The following is a 21,276-nucleotide window of genomic DNA, read 5'->3' on the forward strand; positions in this document are numbered from 1 at the left end:
TGGAAAACATCGATGGAAACATCAGCGTTTAACCGTCAATAACATTGATTTAGTTTGTACAATATGAGGGGGGCAGGTTGGAAATAACCGACTTTACTTGGCAACCCAGCGTGAGAAGCCAAGAGAAATGTAACTGGGACTGCGATGGACTGGCAACCAGTCCAGGGTGTACCCCGCCTCTCACCCAGGAAAAAAACCCATATATATACGATAAGTCACACTTTATATATTGCTCATTGCAAATCACACATGTGTACATGTTATAATGTTGTTGTAAATATTGTATATAAGTTAATGCTATAATTACACAAGTTTCTGCTTAATTTAAGTGATGTTAACTGATGTGTTTGTGTTGTCAACGCTGAGAACGTCACCTTGTACCCCCTACTACTCCTAATTAGTGTAACACCTGCGGTGTATATAAGCTTTGGCCATTACTCCCTACTTCCTTTTTATTCATGATTTCCATGTGAGAGGTAAGCATGTGTGTGGCTTAACAAATGTTTCTTATTTTTATCTGTTGTAATCTGTGTAGGGGCACGTTACTCGACCACATTGTAAATACAACGTGTTTATTATCTTCCATCAGGTACACTATTTGTGTACGTCGTACTTTTTTGTTATTCATGATCTCCATGTGAGAGGGACACGTTACTTGACCACATTGTAACTACAACATGTTTATTATCCTCCATCAGCCGAAAATAAAGTGCAGCAACTGCAGCAACCCGGTGCTCGTCGTCACTCTTTCATCACAACGCAGAGTCAAAGACCACCGGTTACATGGTTACATTTATAGTTGGTCAGTGTCTGACACAGCAGCTCCAAATAATCGGCCAAATTCTGAAAGAAAAGTGTGACTTATAACTTCTACTCTGTGACTCTGATTCCATGTGTTCATCCAACATTACCATTCGTTAGTGGTGACTACACATACATTTTATACTCTAATTGCTTTTAATAAGTGTGAGAAATATTGAATCTAACTTTTATTGCAAAGGTTGATCCAACTTTGGAGACAAAGTCAAGGTCAAGTTGCAGGAAGGTTTGAAGGGGGAGAATGTTCTTTCTTTCCATCATATGTCTGTTTATGAGGAGAAGAAGGCAAGAGTGTAAAAAAGTGAAGCCTGTTCAAGTCTTTATGAATGCTTATAATAGTATAACAGCACAGATCATACGTTTATAAGAAATATGAAATGTACTGTCCTGTACAACCTTGCATGGACTGGAGAGAGAAAGTCAGTGATGGCAGCCCACATTGTGCACATCGGAGAGGTGGTTATGAATAAAATATGTGTACAAAAATGTGTTCTTGTAAGGTTCCATTTACAAAGCTATGCTGTATGTGATGCTGAAATAAATACCGTATCTCAAATACCATTTCTGGATTGCCAGGTGCGTATTGTGTATATATATATTGTAAGTATGGGATTGTGAAAATTAAGTCTTTGGAGTCATTTTGCTAAAGATTTGTGTAGATTTGTGGTCTAGGGGTTAGTGCGCAGACCTCACAGCTAGGAGACCAGGGTTCAATCCCACCCTCGGGCATCTCTGTGTGGAGTTTGCATGTTCTCCCCGTGCATGCGTGGGTTTTCTCCGGGTACTCCGGTTTCCTCCCACATTCCAAAAACATGCTAGGTTAATTGGCCACTCCAAATTGTCCATAGGTATGAATGTGAGTGGGAATGGTTGTTTGTCTATATGTGATTGGCTGGCGACCAGTCTACGGTGTACCCCGCCTTACGCCCGGGCTCCAGCACCCCCCGCGACCCTCGTGAGGAAAAGCGGTAGAAAATGAATGAATGAATGAATAATTCATACTAAAAAGATTAACTGGATAACTAAAATGACAAACAGTTTAGGTCTTTAGTATTAGAAATTTGGTAACTTGGTACATGCTAACATATAGGAAGTGAACAGATTATCAGTGATTGCTGAGTAACGGAGAAGGGGATTAAATAACCTTCGCTTCATCCTCCTTCTTTTCTTCAAATTGGAAATCAGATGCACGAATTCATTCTATTGAATAGTGCACACTGTCCATAAACTCATGACAAAACATGTTGTGCAAGTGCAAACATAAGATCAGTGTTGAGTTCACGAGATTGACGATACATGGGATTGTGTCGAGAGGATGAGACGAAACCAGAATTTGACATTTAAAAAAAGTACAATGAAAAAATATAAAAAAGAATATGACAATGTATAGCAATCTAATCATTCAAGTTTGACTACATTACCTTGCAATGTTCCACTACAGGGGTACAGTCTTCTGCACTCTGTGTCTATGCTAGCGGCCCCACCTCCACCCTCCAAAACTAAGAGACTGTATGACTGAGAAAAGGGCTCACTCCGTTCATACTATTGTTCTGTGGAACAAACACACCAAGGTGCCGAAACCAATGCAGAGTGAACTCTCTTCCTGACGAGGAAAACAGACGCACGAGCACCTGGTAATATATTGAAGCCGCCAAAATAATTTAGTTCTTTTTTATTTATTGTGTAACTAATTCATTTTTATATTGTCGCTTGATCTGGTGACATTTCAACCCCGCTTGACGGCTTATTTTCTGGAAAGCGACTAGCGACAAATCTAGTAACTTTTTCTGACGTCATTGGGAAGTTTTCTAATATGGTGAAAGCACGCATTGTTCTGTGGTTTGTGTACTCTCTGAGAACACGGGGCGGGTGCTGTTGACAGGTCCGCCCGCCTAAAGGCAGTCACAAGCCACCATGTGGAGCTCTACGCAATGAAAGCGCGAATGAATTGATATTACATATATTCACCAGAAGGGTGAAAAACTCATGAAGCACATCCGGTATGTCCATCCATCCATTCATCCATCCATCCATTCATTCATCCATCCATCCATCCATTCATCCGCTTATCCGCGGCTTATCCTCATGAGGATTGTGGGGGTATGCTGGAGCCTATCCCAGCTGTCTTCGGGTGAGAGGCGGGGTACACCCTGGACTGGTGGCCAGCCAATCACAGGGCACATATAGACAAAACCATTCACTCTCAATTTAATTTTTACTAAAAATAAATACAGAATGACCATGAATCAAGTTCAAGTTCAAAGTTCAAAACACTTTATTTATCCCCAAGGGGCAATTTAAAAGACACAGAGAGCAGCATATGGAATAAAAATGTAGAAAGCAGACAAGGACAAGTAAAAGAGCAGACACTACTGAACACTACTAAGAGAATAAATAGTAATAAATAAATGAATAAATGAATGTGTGATACACAAGACAAACTATGAACAATAAACGATTGACTATTAAAGAATATGAGAATATCCCTCCTTTTATACTTCCCAGAGTGGGTATGGTTAAGTTTTGTGCCACATAGTTGTTGACTTGTGTTTGTTTGGCACCGTGGGTGAGGTTGTTGTGCGGATCGCTACAGATGAAAAGCTACTTAAACCAGCCAAAGATTGTCTCAGATTGACTCTGACTACTTGCAAGTCATGTTTCCAGCTTGTTTGTTAAAGGTTTAAATACTTTGGAAGCAACTGGTGAGCCGGATTCAATGGCAAGCCGCATATGGCCCCCAGGCTGCAGTTTGCCCACTCCACAATTTAGATTTAGAAGTTCATAAACAGTTTTGCTATGCTCTAATAACAAAAATATTCATTCATTCATTCATTCATTTTCTACCACTTATCCTTACAAGGGTCGCGGGGGCTGCTGAGAGGCGGGGTACACCCGGGACTGGTGGCCAGCCAATCACAGGGCACATATAGACAAACAACCATTCACACTCACATTCATACCTATGGACAATTTGGAGTGGCCAATTAACCTAGCATGTTTTTGGAATGTGGGAGGAAACCGGAGTACCCGGAGAAAACCCACGCATGCACGGGGAGAACATGCAAACTCCACACAGAGATGGCCGAGTGTGGAATTGATGTAATGAAACCTACTTTGTGGAAAATCACTTATCACTGTGAAGTCTGGAACCAATTAACTGTGACAAACAAGGGAATACTTGTATTGCAAAACCTATTGTGATAGAAGAGTTTCAGCTAAAATGAAAGGAAAGGTATACAAAACTGTGGTGAGACCAGCCATGTTGTTTGGTCTAGAGACAGTACCACTGAGGAAAAGACAGGAAGCAGAACTGGAGGTAGCAGAGATGAGGATGCTGAGGTTCTCATGGGGAGTGACCAGGATGGATAGGATCAGGAAGGAGTACATCAGAGGGACATTACATGGAGATAAAGTCAGGTTATCGGCCAGACTGAGATGGTTGGGACATGTCCAGAGGAGAGATAGTGAATATATTGGTAGAAGGATGCTGCCAGGCAGGAGGCGTAGAGGAAGACCAAAGAGGAGGTTTATGAATGTAGTGAAGGAAAACATAAGGGTAGTTGGTGTGAGAGAGACAGATGGTTGGACGGAGGAGGTTGATTTGCTGTGGCGTCCCCTGATGGGAAAATCCCAAAAGAAAGAAGAAGAATCGTGTGCCAAATAGTCCTAACCATTACCATGAACACTGAAGAAATGGCCGTATTGCCTAAACTCAAATGGGATAATAAGATTTGCCATTTGGTCTTACAGCGTTTTATTTATCGATCCGCGTTGGCCCTTCCATCTTTCCCCCTGATTGTTTTTCACTTCCATTATTCAGACAAGGACTACATCAGAGGTTTGACCTTTTAAAAATATCAACAGTTGCTGGACAAGTCATTTAACAGTGAAAACGGATTACCTTGTTACTGAGCATTGATTTAAAGCCACGATTGTGAATGATGTGTACTTATAACAACCTCTTTGATAATAAGCCCTTTCAGGACAACTACTTTAGAAAGATGGCAATTACATCAATAACACACAATCATGTCACGTCTTCTTATCACCACAAGCAAAACAAACATTTCCCTCCCTTGTGATTCCCTGAATATTTCGCCATCAATTTACTCTTAATAAGAAAATGTAACTTTTCAGACCACAGGCCTCAGCTGCAGTAAGTGCAATCTTTTAATAGCAGACGAAATGTATCCTGCTGTTATTGCTGTATATATCACGGAGCAGCTATTGAATTACAGGTTGGACCTCAAGGAAATTATAGACAGTTGGTTATTCTTATTTAACGTATTGCTGAAATTAACTGAAAACTGCCCAAACCCACGTTAGATCTCCGTAGAGAGCGCAATTATAATGAAAGGGGAAAAAACGATGTGCTCATTTAGTCAACTCCAGATGAACTGCTCGGAGCAGTTCTTTAAATTAAAGAATAAGAAATGTTAAATGACAAATGCAACTTTTCTTCCAAGCAATACATGGTGTACTATAAAAGAACGGATGAAGACATCTACACAAAGTGGAAGTGCAGTTTGAAATACTTTGTGTATTTGTGCTTAAATGACCTTGCTATGCGTCTTATATGCAGCTGTGATGTTATAAGGATGCTTCATTCTGCTATAAAGTGGCCCCATCCTACATTTACAATTTTTCAACTTGAGTGTACGTTTAAAATGTTGTACTCGTCTTGTGATGTGGAGATGTCGTATCTTTAAATTGGTCTGTTTTTTTTTTTAATTATCTCCCATTTTATTTTGATGCCGCTTCTAAGGCAAGGCATGCACACCACAATCAGGAAGTTACCCAGCATGCCTTGCTAGTTATCAAGGCTAGTATTGGTTTGCATGTACTGTGTATTGGCGCGTAAGCTGTTGCTGGATACCAACGCAATCAGGGTGATGCCGTTCTATTGTATGTTCCTAGGTGTTACTTTTGTTATCATGCACTGTGAGTGAGATATAGGGGTTGAAATATGGATTATGGATATGGATTAAGGATATATGGATTCATGTCCTGCACTGCATGACTGATATCATCAGCAGCCCTGTGAGAAAACATAAAGCCACTTGTCGCTTCCCCGTGGGACAAAAACAAGCTCCAAACTAACCAAGTCACTTGTATGTTTTAATGACGAAGTCACGGTAGTAAACAAAAAAGTCACATTTGGAATCCAAAGGTAAGCTGCCTCCAGTGAGGTTGAGTGACAGCTAGGCAAAGTGTGTAAACAAAGATGCCAGAAAAGTCAAGCGGAAATGAGATTGAAAGGTTTGCGATCACACACACTGGCATCGATAGACAAGCTTTCATCAATTGACTCTATATTTTGCAGACAATTTTTCATTCTCAGCGTAATAAAACACCAAAGTGTACTGAGTCCCTTGTCAACTCAGTATGTGACACATACTTTTTTTCTGTATGGCTAGTGAGAAAAAAGATTAAAATGTTAAAGATAAAATGAATATATTTTTAGTTGCTACAGTGAGATAGGACAAAGACAGGAAGTGACAGTGAAAACACAAAAAAATCTTTCTGGGAATGTCTTGGGCCCCAGCAGTTTTATTTAGAACCATTATGATATTATGGCTTAGCCCCGTCGTTTTACATCCTCCTTCATGGACCAAATGTTGGGATTTGTGTTATTGTTTATATTAATTCATGCTACGGTTTAATTACCGTTAGTTGACTGGCTATCAGCGTGAAAGAGCTGCTTCATGTTTGTGTGCGGCTTCACAATAAAGGCCCTTCATCCACCATCATCATTCCACACATATTCTTTTTGAAGAAGCACATTTCCTCCCATGGTGTGAAAAAATATCTAGAACTACAAGAGGGGATTAACATGGATCTGAAAAAGCAACCATAGCTGACTTGGTCGTGCATGATAACGCATCAGTTCATCAATATAGCGATATACAGTGTCCTCTAAAAGTTACAGAACAGTGAACAGTCAATGACTTTATTTCTACTGAAAACATTTGTGTTCGACATCAAAAGATTCTTATGAGGCAATGGAGCAACAATTTAGCTTTTATTTCCAGGTATTCACATCTGGAACGGAGGCACAACTTTTGTTCCAACTCATCCATTCTTCATGTGAGCAAAAATAGCGAAACATGTGACTTACTGGTGTGTCTTATGACTTTACTAATTCGATCAATAAGCAGCACTGAATGTTCACTCACAGTTTCAGGCTGGGTAGGATCGGTTTTGCGTTTGTAGACTGCATTTAGAGGCCAAAACAACATGGAAACCAGAGAGCTGGGAAACTTAGAGAACCAATCAACAAACATCGGTTAATGTTGGTATTTATAGAGTTGTATACCTCTGTTGGTATAACTGTTGGTATAACTATTTGGAAAGTCCTGAAGATGAAAAAAACACTGGTGTTCTAAGTAACAGTCGTCTGGTAGACTAAAAAAAAACATCCAAAGGTGCTGACAGAAACATTGTTAGACATGATGTCACGATCGGGCTTCACCTCCTTGTGACAGCTCGTTTAGTTCCTTTTTTGCCTCTAGTTTTCCCTTCCTAGTTCATGCCCTTATTTTGTATTCACTTCCTTTGTTACTCTGTTCTGTTTTCCGTTGATTTCCATTTTCTCCCGCACCAGTTTTCCATTTGTGATTCCTATTTAGATCAGGTGTGCGTTCCTTTGTTTGTCAGTTCATTGTCTTTGGTTGAGTTGGACTTGCTAGTGCGTCATTCTGCTGCAAAGCATAAATAAATATATTTTTACCTGCATTTGGGTCCTCATCTCTGCATTCTGGGGTCGAACCACAAAACTCACAAGCTGGACCGTGACACGTGAGGCTGTACAAGGTTTAACCTGTCCACACAAACTCTGAGATTTTTGAAAATCTTCACGCTGGTCGGAGTTTTCCAAAAGACCAAAAACCAGAACCAGAATGCCAACTATAATGATGAAAATTAGGAGTTCAGCCTTGAGGTGTGTCCTTTATCAGTGGCTATTCTCGTGGAAGGTTTGTTGCAGTAGCATTCATCATCGTGACAACCAGCAATCTGATCAGAGGTACTGTCTGTAATATTTGACCCTGATCATGTAGCGGCAGCACAAGTCTTAGAAATAGATTGCTCTTTAATGTCTTCATCGGGTAGCCCAAAGAATTAAGAAGCAATGAAACTGCTTTCTTTTGTTGAGCGTGATTTTTCCATTGATCACCACAGCAGAAATTAAATCCTGAAGACTTTTCAGTTCTTGCCCTGGAGGGCAGAAGTCCTATATACTGTACATATAGTTTGTCTTTGAATACTTTGTCATCCCCAACAGCTTTGTTTAATGAAATTTAATGAGGCCCAGTTGGTCCGTATATGTATGCAGGGCCCTCATGGAGAAGCAACAAGCAGTAGGATCTGGACTTCCGAGGACTACAGTAAAACCCTGGGGTGTTGTGTCCATTGTCTCTACGTTTACAGCATGTTTTATAGCGCAGCACAGAAATCTCACATCAGTACTTCAGAGTCACTGGAGCGTTATGAATCATGGTGTTATTTACCCCCAAGTGGACTTTATTTGTAGGGGCCGAGCTTTAAAAGGCGACAAGCCAACTGCACACATTATGAACACAAGTACAGGAACTACAGGTTAACCGAATGCAGGGCCAGTATTGCCAGTAGAGAGGCAAATACTTTTTCATCGATCAATCAATCAAACTTTATTTGTAGAGCACTTTTCATACATGAAATGTAGCAAAAAGTGCTTTACATGTTAAAAAACAAAACACATGATGTTTGTTTGCCTGAGTACGAAGGAACCAGGTCAGGAAGCGCTGCCATCTGCGCGGGGGGCTAGATAAAAATATAAAATAAGAATGTAGAAAGTATATATAGAAATAACAACATAAAAAGTAAAATATATAAGAACATTAATAAAAACTAAAATAAGCATGTGTAAACATATAAAAACATTTGGTTAAGAGCCAAAACAAAGGGTATAGGGCAGGGGTGGGCAAACTACGGCCCGGGGGCCACATGCGGCCCACCAAGTGTTTGAATCCGGCCCGCCAGTTGCTTTTTCAGTATTTCAACTTTTAACATACAAACTGGCAACATGTCTTATTTAGTCATTTTTTTTTTAAATGTAAAATTTAGTGACATAGTTTGATGTTTAAAGTGCTCCTGAAAAAAGCCACATGAGAACATACAGCTACAATTAGACAAATCATTCAAGGAAAATGTGTGTGTTAAATACATGTTCTGGCCCCCTGGACAATTTTGTTAACTCAATGCGGCCCACGAGTCAAAATATTTGCCCACCCCTGGTATAGGGTATACAATAACCATTAAATAAAAGTCAAGTTCAAAGGTTAAAAAAAGAGTTTAATAAGAGCATGAGTTAAAAGCCAAATTAAATAGGTGGGTCTTGAGCCTATTTGTAAAAAGTCTGAAGGTTCTCTACGGCAAGCTTTTCCACAATCGGGGGCCATAAAACTGGACTCTGGGAATAGGCCGGTGTCGGAGGACCTGAGGGTCCGCGAGGATTCATAACGTAAAAGCAATTCAGAAAGATAAGAAGGCCCACAACCCATAAGACATTTAAAAACTATTAAGAGAACCTTAAAATACTTTTTGCTTTGACATTTTTCACTCATTTTTCACTCCCAAAATAAATCCTCACAAAAAGTGTGGATTTGATGTCTTAGCTTGCATTGAAATGCCTTGCTTTTTGCCCCAAGAGCCATCCTGTGTTCATGAAGTACTCCCTGAGTTTTTAAAACAAAATAACTCCACATAAACTTGTATTAAAAATCATTTGCAGTAGCGCACTGCTACTATTGCTACTATTGCTACTATTGCTACTATTGCTACTATTGCTACTATTGCTACTATTGCTACTATTGCTACTATTGCTACATTCATATCTATTCTCGTCTTCATCCATATTAATCACAGGCAGACCAGGCTGCTGATGTCAAGATATCCAATGTATGTTATTGTAAGTATTTATGTCTGAATTGTATTGATCTTGTTGGCTGCTCCCAACACAGCCGTATATCGTGTTGTCAAAGCGAATGGCCGGTTGCATCAGTTTACCATTCACAACCAAAGGGACCGTAAAGGGGAGGGAAAGTTGGGACAATTCCAAGAGCCCATGACTGACAGGGGCCCCAGTAAATAGGTAAATATTATTGCTTTCTGGGTGTGATTAGTGTGAAGTGAGAAAATGATTAATGCAATCTGGTAGTAGCAGTTAAATATCCACATTGACCAAAAGTAAACTTCCAAATTGACTGACCTGATTGATTGACTTCCCATAGGTGATTTTTTTTGTTTTTGTTTTTGAATTTTCCAGAATTCCTGGCAGCACCCCTGTTGACAATCCTAATATAAATAAGCAAAAAAGAAAGAAAAAAGAAAAATACATTTGCAATGGAAAGGATGGAAAACTGGACTATCTGTTCATCCATCTCCAATCAATCGGCCAATGATCGGTAGCAGCTGATATCAGTGATAAAAGGACGGTATCAATATCGGCCGGTACTTGCTTTAAAACGCCAATCCCCTCCACGGATCTCCTCCAACCCTGCTACAGCATCCAGAACAAGCATGTCGACCGTGTGTGGGACTTCCTGTCTTTGTGAGAGTGATAGAAGTGCATCCTGCAAAACGTGCCGCAAAAATGTCTCACCGGGGTGGCGCTTTGAAAGCTTTAGATTTGGGGCCGAACACTTGGCAGGGCGTGGTGAGTTTGAGACTCCAAGGCCAAATTTGGGGATGGAAGTGGGTGTCATTTTATCGAAAATTGGTGGGCCATGAACCGGAAGTGGGCGTGGTTAACCATAAATAGGCATGACTTAAAGGGGCACTGCACTTTTTGGAGAATTTTGCGCATCATTCACAATCCTTCTGTAAAACATGAACATATACGTATTTGTTTCCCTTTGATGTGCATTCCAGCGCAAGTTAATATGAGCTAGGACTGAACATGGTGCTTTTGAAAAAAATACAGTCAGCAAGGCTGACAGATTATTATTATTATTATTTTTATTGCCATGTTTGCATGAATCACCAACTTCACACAGCTAATTAAAATAATGAACAAATAAAGTCTCAAGGATCACTTACACACACGACACACATGGCTGAATAATAAACAATTAAGGATTGTGAATGATTGGCAAAATTAAAAAAAAAAAGGTGCAGTTCCCCCTTTCAATCGGTACATTATTTTCCATTATTATTTTATAAGTCTGAAATGAACATGGATTGGGAAGTTGCTATATTTATTATTATTATTTATGTGTACTGTGCATGTGTGTAAGTGATCTTTCAGACTCATTAGTTTTTTGTATCAACTCTTCTAAAACTTGCATTTTTTAATTTTTTGAAATTGATATACTTCACATTGATTGCATCATGTTTCATGTTTCTAAAATTAAATATCACTATATTGACAGTTACTATGGTACCCATTATGTCATTGGATGCTCATATCACCTCCTATTTCGGTACTTTTTAAATACTTCGGTATTTAAAAAAAAAAAACAAAAAAAATCCCTTAAACTGTATTATGGAAAGCAGGAAGTGAACAAATGTAACAGTTAGTGATTGTAAAAGTACCAGATGGAGGGGTAGGATTTAATAAGCTTTGCTTCTTCCTACTCCTTTTGGACATGTGGAACTGGGAACTGATTATGGGATGCACTCAATTGGAATCTGATGCATGTTCAAATGAAATAAAACCATTACCATTACCATTACCATTACCATTACCATTACCAAGTACTTTTGACATGCAAGTCATTGTTTGTCTTTTGACTTTATTTTACCAATACCACCCTTGTATGGAGAACTATTCATCTGTAAGAGTAACTACACAGCACATAGATCCCTCTAGAATATTTAGCGGAGATTGACATCCAGCGACCTTTCGGGCCGAGTGCTGGCGGTATTGATCCCTCCATTGTCATCCCACTGTGCTAAAACTACAACTGCTCTTTGTTTGTCCATCATGTCACACAAAGTCCATCAGCACATCCAAAATCAATAGCTTGTTGAATCCTGCTGCCGTCAGCATTTAGTAGGCGGGAAAGACGATAGCTGACACCTTTCCATCAGGTGGGGCTCTGTCACAAAAAGTTTAGTGAACGGGTGTTGTACTTGTTACTTCCTGTCATTTCAGTTCTCCTTCCTGTCTAGTTTCTGTTCCATCCTATTAGATACTCCTGTCCTGATGTGTTCCACCTGGATCTATATCCAGACATGTCCGTTTCATTACCGTGGATCCGCTGCTCCGGGTTTCTCTCCAAATGTGTTTTTCCACTCTGCCTTTTTTTATGATACTGTGCCCCTTTCAGATGCGTTTACGTAACCTTTTCATGTTTTGACAATATACGTACCTCTTGCACAGCCCTTGTTGTGGTGTGTTATGTGACAGCTTCACACTGCCGACCAGTTCTTGCTCTTTGCTTTATTTGGAACTCTGAATCAAGGGTCATGCAGTTCACAGTTCTTCACTTTTCTGTCAGCTTAATGGGAAATATACAGCATATCACCTAGATGGAAACAGCACTTGAAATGATCCAAAACCACAAACACCGTAAACCCAAAAGCATCTACATGAGAGGAGTGCTGCTACTTGACGAAGCAAAAGTTAGCCAGGCAATTTGGCCCTACAATCGGCGCCAGACATGAGTGGTATCAGTCTTGGAAGAAGATGCCCGGAAGAAAGTTGGCGGACTGAAAAATGTTTTTCTTTTTTTGTCTTTGTAAAAAGATATTGCTCTGTAATCCTGTAAAATTTGACGTTTTAAGTAGGGATGTCTTAGAATATTCAGCTATTCAATGATTTGATTTGAGTGTGATTGGATCTCGCAGTTGAATGCTATGAAAATGTGATTGTCCCATTCTGATTACATGGGGGTGTCCACAGCTGCTGCTGAGCATACATTTTTACATAGAATGTCTTTCTTGATGCTATAAATAACCCATTTTGATACAAATTTAGTCTAATAATGTTAGTTAATAATGATTTGAAAATGACGCTTATGCAAGATGATGGCGCGTACACACAGCAACGCCTAGCATCGCTTCCAGATTTAGTTATTATTTTGCTCATATTGTTATGTGTTATTATGTTATGATGAGTCGTTTGGACTGCAATGTCATCATTTTCACCGCGACATGACTAATAAAAACATAAAAAATGCTATTTAACTAGCTGACCCTGACAAGTTCAATTGCCTATACATTCTACGGGTTATTGCTGATTCTCCTGATAATAAAACAACAAAGTGAAAGTCAGATTCTTCCAGTGATAAGAAAATGACTTATGCCGACTTATAATGATATAAGTAAACAAGACGCAGGGGAATTTATTGATACACAAGATGAATGAAATGCTGTCATTGTGAGGAAAAGGAACGTTCGTGTGGGGAGTATTTATTTGGCGGACCACCCAATCATGGCACAAAATAACACCAAACTGCCTCCTCCCAAACTGTACAGGTTGAAATGGTGACAAACACCAGAGCGTCAATTGAAGCTAGGGGGGTTAGCTTTGTTTAGCATGTTGGTGAGGTTGTGTGTGCGACTGGGGCTGGATGAGTATATGTTCACCGCTTTAATGTTTAATTCCTTTAACTTCAGACTTCATTCTCGAAATACAGCGGGGAAAATAAGTATTGAACACGTCAACATTTCTCTCAAAAAACATATTTCTAATCAAGCTATTGACATGAAATTTTCACCAGATGTCGGCATCAACCCAAGTAATGCACACATACAAAGAAATCCAAATATTTATGTCCATAAATTAAGTTATGTGTAATAAAGTGAAATGGCACAGGGAATAAGTATTGAACACATGAAGAAAAGGAGGGGTAAAAGGGTCTGGAAAGCCAAGAAAGCAGCTGGAGTTTGTCAGTATTTAGAAGGTTAACCTGTCCCCTATTAGTGCAAAGTAATATCAGCTGGTTTAGTCCTGATTAATGCCTTTTAAAAAGGTTTCTCACCAGCAAGGTGTTAGACAAGAAGCATTGCATGATGGGTAAAAGCAAAGAGCTGTCCAAAGACCTACGCAGCCTTATTGTTGCAAAACACACTGAAGGCATTGGTTACAGGCGCATTTCTAAACTTCTGAAAGTTCCAGTGAGTACCATTGGGGCCATCATCCGGAAGTGGAAAGAACACGGCATTGCCATAAACCAGCCACGGCCAGGTGCTCCTCGCAAGATTTCAGACAGAGGAGTCAAAACAATCATCAGAAGGGTTCTCCAACAGCCCAGGACCACTCGTGGAGAGCTTCAGAAAGACCTGGAATCAGCAGGTACCGTTGTTTCAAAGAAAACAATAAGTAATGCACTCAACCGCCATGGCCTCCATGCACGCACACCACGCAAGACTCCATTTTTGAAGAGGAAGCATGTTGAAGCTCGTTTGGAGTTTGCGACACAACATTTGGATAAACCCATGACATTCTGGGAGAACATACTCTGGTCAGATGAGACCAAAATTGAACTCTTCGGATGTCATAAGACACAACATGTTTGGAGGAAAAATGGCACTGCACATCACCCCCAAAACACCACACCAACAGTCAAGTTTGGAGGTGGGAGCATCATGGCGTGGGGCTGTTTTTCAGCATGTGGTACTGGTAGACTTCATATCATTGGAGGAATAATGACTGGAGAAAAGTATCGAGACATTCTTGATCAGAATCTGCTGTCATCTGCCAGGCTGCTGAAGATGAAAAGAGGGTGGATCTTTCAGAAAGACAACGATCCCAAGCACACAGCCAAGGTAACACTCAACTGGTTGAAGAAAAAGAAAATAAAGCTGCTAGAATGGCCCAGTCAATCACCAGACTTGAATCCAATTGAAAATCTTTGGAAAGAACTGAAGATCCGGGTTCACAGAAGAGACCCCCGGAACCTTGAAGATTTGAAGGCAGTTTGTGTGGATGAATGGGCCAAAATCACACCTGAGCAATGTATTCGACTGGTTTCTCCATACAGGAGGCGTCTTGAGGCTGTAATCACCAACAAAGGTTTTTGCACTAAGTATTAAATAAATTTCAGTACGCGTGTTCAATACTTATTCCCTGTGCCATTTCACTTTATTACACATAACTTAATTTATGGACATAAATGTTTGGATTTCTTTGTATGTGTGCATTACTTGGGTTGATGCCGACATCTGGTGAAAATTTCATGTCAATAGCTCGATTAGAAATATGTTTTTTGAGAAAAATGTTGACGTGTTCAATACTTATTTTCCCCGCTGTATAATGAAAATAAACTAGTAATTAGACTGAAGTTGTAGCCTTCAGACTAAGACTAAAGTTGTAACTTTATGTTAAAGATTAACGGAAAGTAAAAATTTCAAGCAGAAATGAATGGACACAAAGAAATGGTCATTTCCCCCACTTTAATGTGGGTAGCAGGGTAATGTCCAAGAAGGTGGGGGGGTAATGTCCAAGACCGTGGGGGGGGGGGAATAATGTCTAGTTCGACCAACAACCAAAAATCAGCTTTCAGTTTTGTCCCCCTGTGCGTTTGAGTTTGACATCCCTGAGCTAGCACCAATCATGGCTAGCGATAGTGGCAAAGAGAAGCTAGCGCCTACAAGCTAAACTTCCATTTACTAAAAATAAAATTCCCATTGTTGCATATCTGCGTTTTCCGGTGGGTGAGTGGTTAAAATGTAGGCCACACAGTCAGGAGATCGAGAAGACCCGGGTTTGATTCTCTGTGTGGAGTTTGCATGTTCATGCATGTTAGGCTCATCGACGATTCTAAATTGTCCATAGGTATGAATGTGAGTGTGAATGGTTGTTTGTCTATATGTGCCCTGTGATTGGCTGGCCATCAGTCCAGGGTCTTGCCCAAAGTCAGCTGGGATAGACTCCAGCATACCCCTGCGACCCTCGTGAGGATAAGCGGCATAGGAAATGTATAAAATGTAAATCTCCAACCCAATGCCCAGGGGTTATTTTCAGCTTGTTTTTAATTGGTCCACAACCAATTAACATCCATTTTTAATTAGACATTATTTGCTTTGTCACCTCAAACACAAAGCTTACTGCAAATTTTTGTATTTTCTTCCCTTGTTGTATGGAAAATGAACACAAAACCACGGTACTCACCACACCAGGATAATGTTGTACCGTTACACCCCCTTCTGTGCAATCCATCATTTCTTAACAGCTCCTCCAAAAAGTTAAGAATAGACTAAAAAGATGCACATTTGGTCTATAGCTTTGCTATAAATCAAGGACAAAATGATTTAGTTCTTATTATGCTCTGGAGTATAATGTTTTTTTCTAGCTAGAGGACATAGTTTAAAAAGTTGTTAACGAATTTCAATAAAATTGTGTGTCGTCTTTATTATGACCCAAGGACAATTGATTAATTTTTCATTAAGACAAGTCCAAACAAGGAAACAATATCATTTCATACCCAAGAGATATGCCCCATTGGCCGTGCAGTTGCTGTCCTACTGTATTTGTTTTTAACAATTATTGCAGAAACCATGTATAACTAAACAGGTGCAGTCTAAATGAAAATAATGACTTACTTTGAACTTTAACATCAAACTGTTAAATGATGTAAGAATGCACGGTTTTTAAAGGGCAGTGCATTTAAACAAGAGGAAACTATTCTTGTGGCACACTTTCCATATTCATGTCTACTTTCAGGCTTTTAGAGCTACTATAAGTCGATGACAAATAGGTAAAAGGTAACAAAATGACTTCTCCAAATAATATATTTTTTGATAATGGCGATAACAGCAATGCCAAGCAAAATACCAAGGAATGGCACCTTGACATTTTCATGAAATCATCAGATACCTGACCTCCCTTCACACGCTCTCATCCATTTTTTTCACTGACCTTAAAACACCAGTCTTTGTGAGTTTTACACGAACACTCGGCACTCGGTTAGCACCGAGGCACACGACTAAAAAGCTGCTTGGCTAACCTTTATGGCAACAACAGGAAGATGTCGCACAAATTTAGTTTACTTGGACAAGCACCAAAGGCAGCAATCATTTGTAGACTCCGGGTGTCCCTCATCAGCCACCGGCATGCTAATTAGGCCTGATCTTTGAAAGGAGTCTTTTCCCGAGAAGTATGGCCCGCTCTGCCACTCATTAAAGCAGACTCATAACTTGCCTGCTGCCATTATATTGACAGCCCAAGAATTGGTCCGGCCACTGGTGGACCAGATGCCATAGATCATGCTCACGCTAAATCCCACAGTTTATAATTGCTTACTCCTACTGTGACATTTTTTGGTAATGATCAATCATTTTCCCTCCACACAGAAACATTCCAGAACCTGACTCTTATCTACAGAGGATCCATTGAAAAGAGCAAAAAAATTCAGAGTTAATGTCAAAATTCTGCCACAAACCTAAACCCATACATGGATGTACCACTTTATGTCTTTATGCTTCACTGGTAATGGTTTTCCACCAAGCGTTGATATGTCACACTAGCCCTTGACTCCCATTCATCTGTTTCATCCATCATCATTATCATTCCTTAGTGGTTAGTACAAATACATTGTAGCATTTCAACTGCATTACTAAGTGTGTGAGAAATATGTAGGGTGTAAAATTTGGGCATTTAGCTTGTTGGCTGGTAGTAGCGGTACTACTACTGTATTTACTTTATTTTTTTGTTATACCGTGAGTACCCCATTCATTCATACATGTTGATCATTCTCAAAAAGTAAAATGGAACACAACTGTTGTGATTTTTGGCGTCGCTATGACACGGGTTATTGTCTCTGTGGGTAAACTAGCTGGAACGCAAACATTCCATTTTATTGTTTGACTTCATATTTACCTATGATCTTGGAAATTAAATGTTTCTACATTTACATGTTTCTGCAATTTTCTCATATACCACTAGGGTTTGGAGTTTGGATGTTCCTCTTGTGCGTCCTCCCATATTCCAAGAATATGCATATTAGGTTCATTGGATGCTCTAAGTTGCCTATACGGTGCATCCGGAAAGTATTCACAGCGCTTCACTTTTTCTACATTTTGTCATGTTACAGCCTCATTCCAAACTGTATTAAATTAATCTCTTACCTCAAAATTCTACACAAAATACTCCATTATGACAATGTGAAAAAAGGTTTTTTTTGACATGTTTTGAATTTATTAAAAATAGAAAACAAAAAAATCACATTTACATAAGTATTCACAGCCTTTGCCATGAAGCTCAAAATTGAGCTCAGGTGCATCTTTTGTCCACTGATCCTTAGATCTTTCTACAGCTTAATTGGAGTCCACCTGCAGTAAATTCAGTTGATTGGACATGATTTGGAAATATAATAACTGTCTATATAAGGTCCCACAGTTGACTGGCATGACAGGATTGTCTTGAGGCACAAATCTGGGGAAGGATACAGAAAAATTTCTGCTGCTTTGAAGGTCCCAATGAGCACAGTGGCCTCCATTATTCGTAAATGGAAGACGTTTGGAACCACCAGGACTCTTCCTAGAGCTGGCCGGCCTTCTAAACTGAGCGATCGGGGAAGAAGGGCCTTAGTCAGGGAGGTGACCAAGGCCCCGATGGTCACTCTGTCAGAGCTCCAGCGTTCCTCTGTGGAGAGAGGAGAGCCTTCCAGAAGGACAACCATCTCTGCAGCAATCCACCAATCAGGCCTGTATGGTAGAGTGGCCAGACGAAAGCCACTCCTTAGTAAAAGGAACATGGCAGCCCGTCTGGAATTTGCCAAAAAGCACCTGAATGACTCTCAGACCATGAGAAACAAAATTCTCTGGTCTGATGGCTTTCGTCTGGCCACTCTACCATACACAATTTTGAGCTTCATGGCAAAGGCTGTGAATACTTATGTAAATGTGATTTTTTTGTTTTCTATTTTTAATAAATTCAAAACATGTCAAAAAAACCTTTTTTCACATTGTCATAATGGAGTATTTTGTGTAGAATTTTGAGGTAAGAGATTAATTTAATACAGTTTGGAATGAGGCTGTAACATGACAAAATGTAGAAAAAGTGAAGCGCTGTGAATACTTTCCGGATGCACTGTAGGTGTGAATATGAGCGCGAATGGGTTGTTTGTCTATACCAGGGGTGGGCAAACTTTTTGACTCGTGGGCCGCATTGATATGACAAAATTTACGGGGGGGGGCAGACTATATATTTTACACGTAACAGTCCACCTGGTATTATTGTATCTGTAAAATTGTCATGCAATCTGCTATTATTATTTATTATTTCATATTTATATTTAAATATTTTAAAAATAATAAAATATAATAATTACAATAAAATAAAAATAATAATTATTATATTATTATGTAAAATATGCAAATATAACAATAATATTATATATAATTAATATAATTAATTAGCATTAATATAATAATTATAATAATCATAATAGTTCCATTAATAATTATAATAATCTAATAATAGAATTTCAGGAGCACTTTGTAAACAACAGACCATGTCAAAAAACGAAATTGATAAAACCATCAAAAGGTTGGCTCAGGCCATGATGCCAGGTTGTATGTTGAGTTTAAATGAAATACTTTGGAAAGATTGGGCGGGCCGTATTCAAACACTTGGCGGGCTGGATGTGGCCCCCGGGCCGTAGTTTGCCCACCCCTGGATTAGACGGTGACCAGTGGCGGGTGTACAGACCCGTCGCCCAAAGATATTCTCCTTTAATTGCCCTCGAGGGAGAAAGAATGTTTTCTGAATTGAATTGACCAAGAAAAACTGAAAACTGAATTGACCTGGATGTTGAGTACAGTTGAGTAACAGTACCCCTGGATTGCTAGACCAGGGTGGTGGGCCCCCTTTTGAAGAAGGGTGACTGGGAAATCTGTTCCAAGTATAGGGGATCAAACACCTCAGCCCCCTTGGGAAAGTCTATTCCAGAGTGCCAGAGAGAAGGCTCCAACCTCAGCTGAAGGAGATGCAATGTGGTTTTCATCCTGGTTCTGGGATGAGACTCAGCATCTCCAGCACCTCCATACCAGGGTTCCCAATCAGATAAGGATGGCTTCCACCCTCCGTGATAAGAGTGAGGTTTTGCCCCTGGTGGAAGAGTTGACGCATCGGAAAGGTTGGCGCATGAGATCGATAGTCAGATCATCACAGAATCTACAGAAATGCAGTCTGGACTGGACAGTCACGGTGAAGAGAGAGCTGAGCCAGAAGGCAAATCTCTGAATTTACCAGTCGATCTATGTTGCCCCCCCATCTGTGGTCATGAGCTTTTGGATCCCAGCTGATAGAATAAGATTGCGGGATTGATTATGTCTCGCATTTGGCCACGGAACGCCTTGGTGATGTCTGGGCTTCCCTACTGAGACTGCTGCCCCCATGACCCGGATCCGCAGAAGCAGAAGAACATTGATGGATGGAAGAAAAACAGTAGGAACGCGTAGTCAAAACTATTTGGGCTACTCGGGCCATTTTAGTTCTGGAGCCCCAATTTATATGCATGTTTGACTCTGGGTGAGGCAACTGCGACATTTCCTTTAAAGGTAGCAATTTTTTAAATTTTTTGAATGTTCCTAAATAGGGGCTGCACAACGGACGAGCGGGTGGCGCGCAGCTCCCAAAGCTAGGAGACCCGAGTTCAATTCCACCCTCGGCCATCTCTGTGTGGAGTTTGCATGTTCTCCCCGTGCATGCGTGGGTTTTCTCCGGGTACTCCGGTTTCCTCCCACATTCCAAAAACATGCTAGGTTAATTGGCCACTCCAAATTGTCCATAGGTATGAATGTGAGTGTGAATGGTCGTTTGTCTATATGTGCCCTGTGATCAATTGAAACACATTCTTACTGCATCACAGCATCGCATCAAAAGTGGTGTAAAATAACTTACCGCCAGCAGAAGAGGACGGCTCTCTTTGACAGCCCCCACACATCCCAGACAACCAATCACCATGATGATGGTCCCCAGTGCAATGAGCAGGTTGGCTGCCGACAAGGAGGGGATGGACGATGATAGGGTTGCAAAGTTGCCCTGGGTCACTGACAGCCACACCCCCACCCCCAGTATGCCGCATCCTCCCAACTGCAGAGGGAAAACAAGGGGAATGTTAGTGGAACAACTAACACTATCCCACAGGGAGGTGATGTCTTTAAGTGCTTGGGAACAGAGTTAACAGTGACAGGTTAACAAGGTCCATGTTCTGTGGAGACCTTCATCCAGAAGGAAATTAAACGTCTCAACAACTGCTCTTAAAGGCTGGCTCCAATTACAAAACATGAAAACACGTCTGTGATTCATGAGGAAAACACTCCAATCTGTTGAAATCATATGTGTTTAAAGTTGATTTCATTTGCAGGCATTGTGATGAATACAAATTGAGTGGAGTTAAACAGTGAGAAGCAGAAGCCAAGCCCATGAATGGACCCGCACTGAAAAATGTGTCTATTGGACAGCAGGACATAAGGGTCACTTTTCCGAGTATAATTGTCTAATAAAGACTTGCCAAGTGATTGTCA

General features: G+C 40.3%; 1 protein-coding gene across 2 annotated transcripts in view; it reads right to left on the minus strand.

The window, feature by feature from the left end:
* Window positions 1–21,276, minus strand: part of tspan4a (tetraspanin 4a) — a 192,308-nt gene that overhangs the window by 73,185 nt on the left and 97,847 nt on the right. For both annotated transcript variants that reach the window (XM_078794702.1, XM_058045907.2), the window contains one exon: window positions 20,651–20,842. In XM_078794702.1, coding sequence (XP_078650828.1) covers window positions 20,651–20,842 — 192 coding nt within the window. The remainder of the gene's footprint in view (window positions 1–20,650; window positions 20,843–21,276) is intronic.

This window comes from Doryrhamphus excisus, linkage group LG11 (assembly GCF_037039965.1).
Source record: "Doryrhamphus excisus strain RoL-2023G ecotype Guam linkage group LG11, RoL_Dexc_Guam_v1.1, whole genome shotgun sequence".
Lineage (NCBI taxonomy): Eukaryota > Metazoa > Chordata > Actinopteri > Syngnathiformes > Syngnathidae > Doryrhamphus > Doryrhamphus excisus.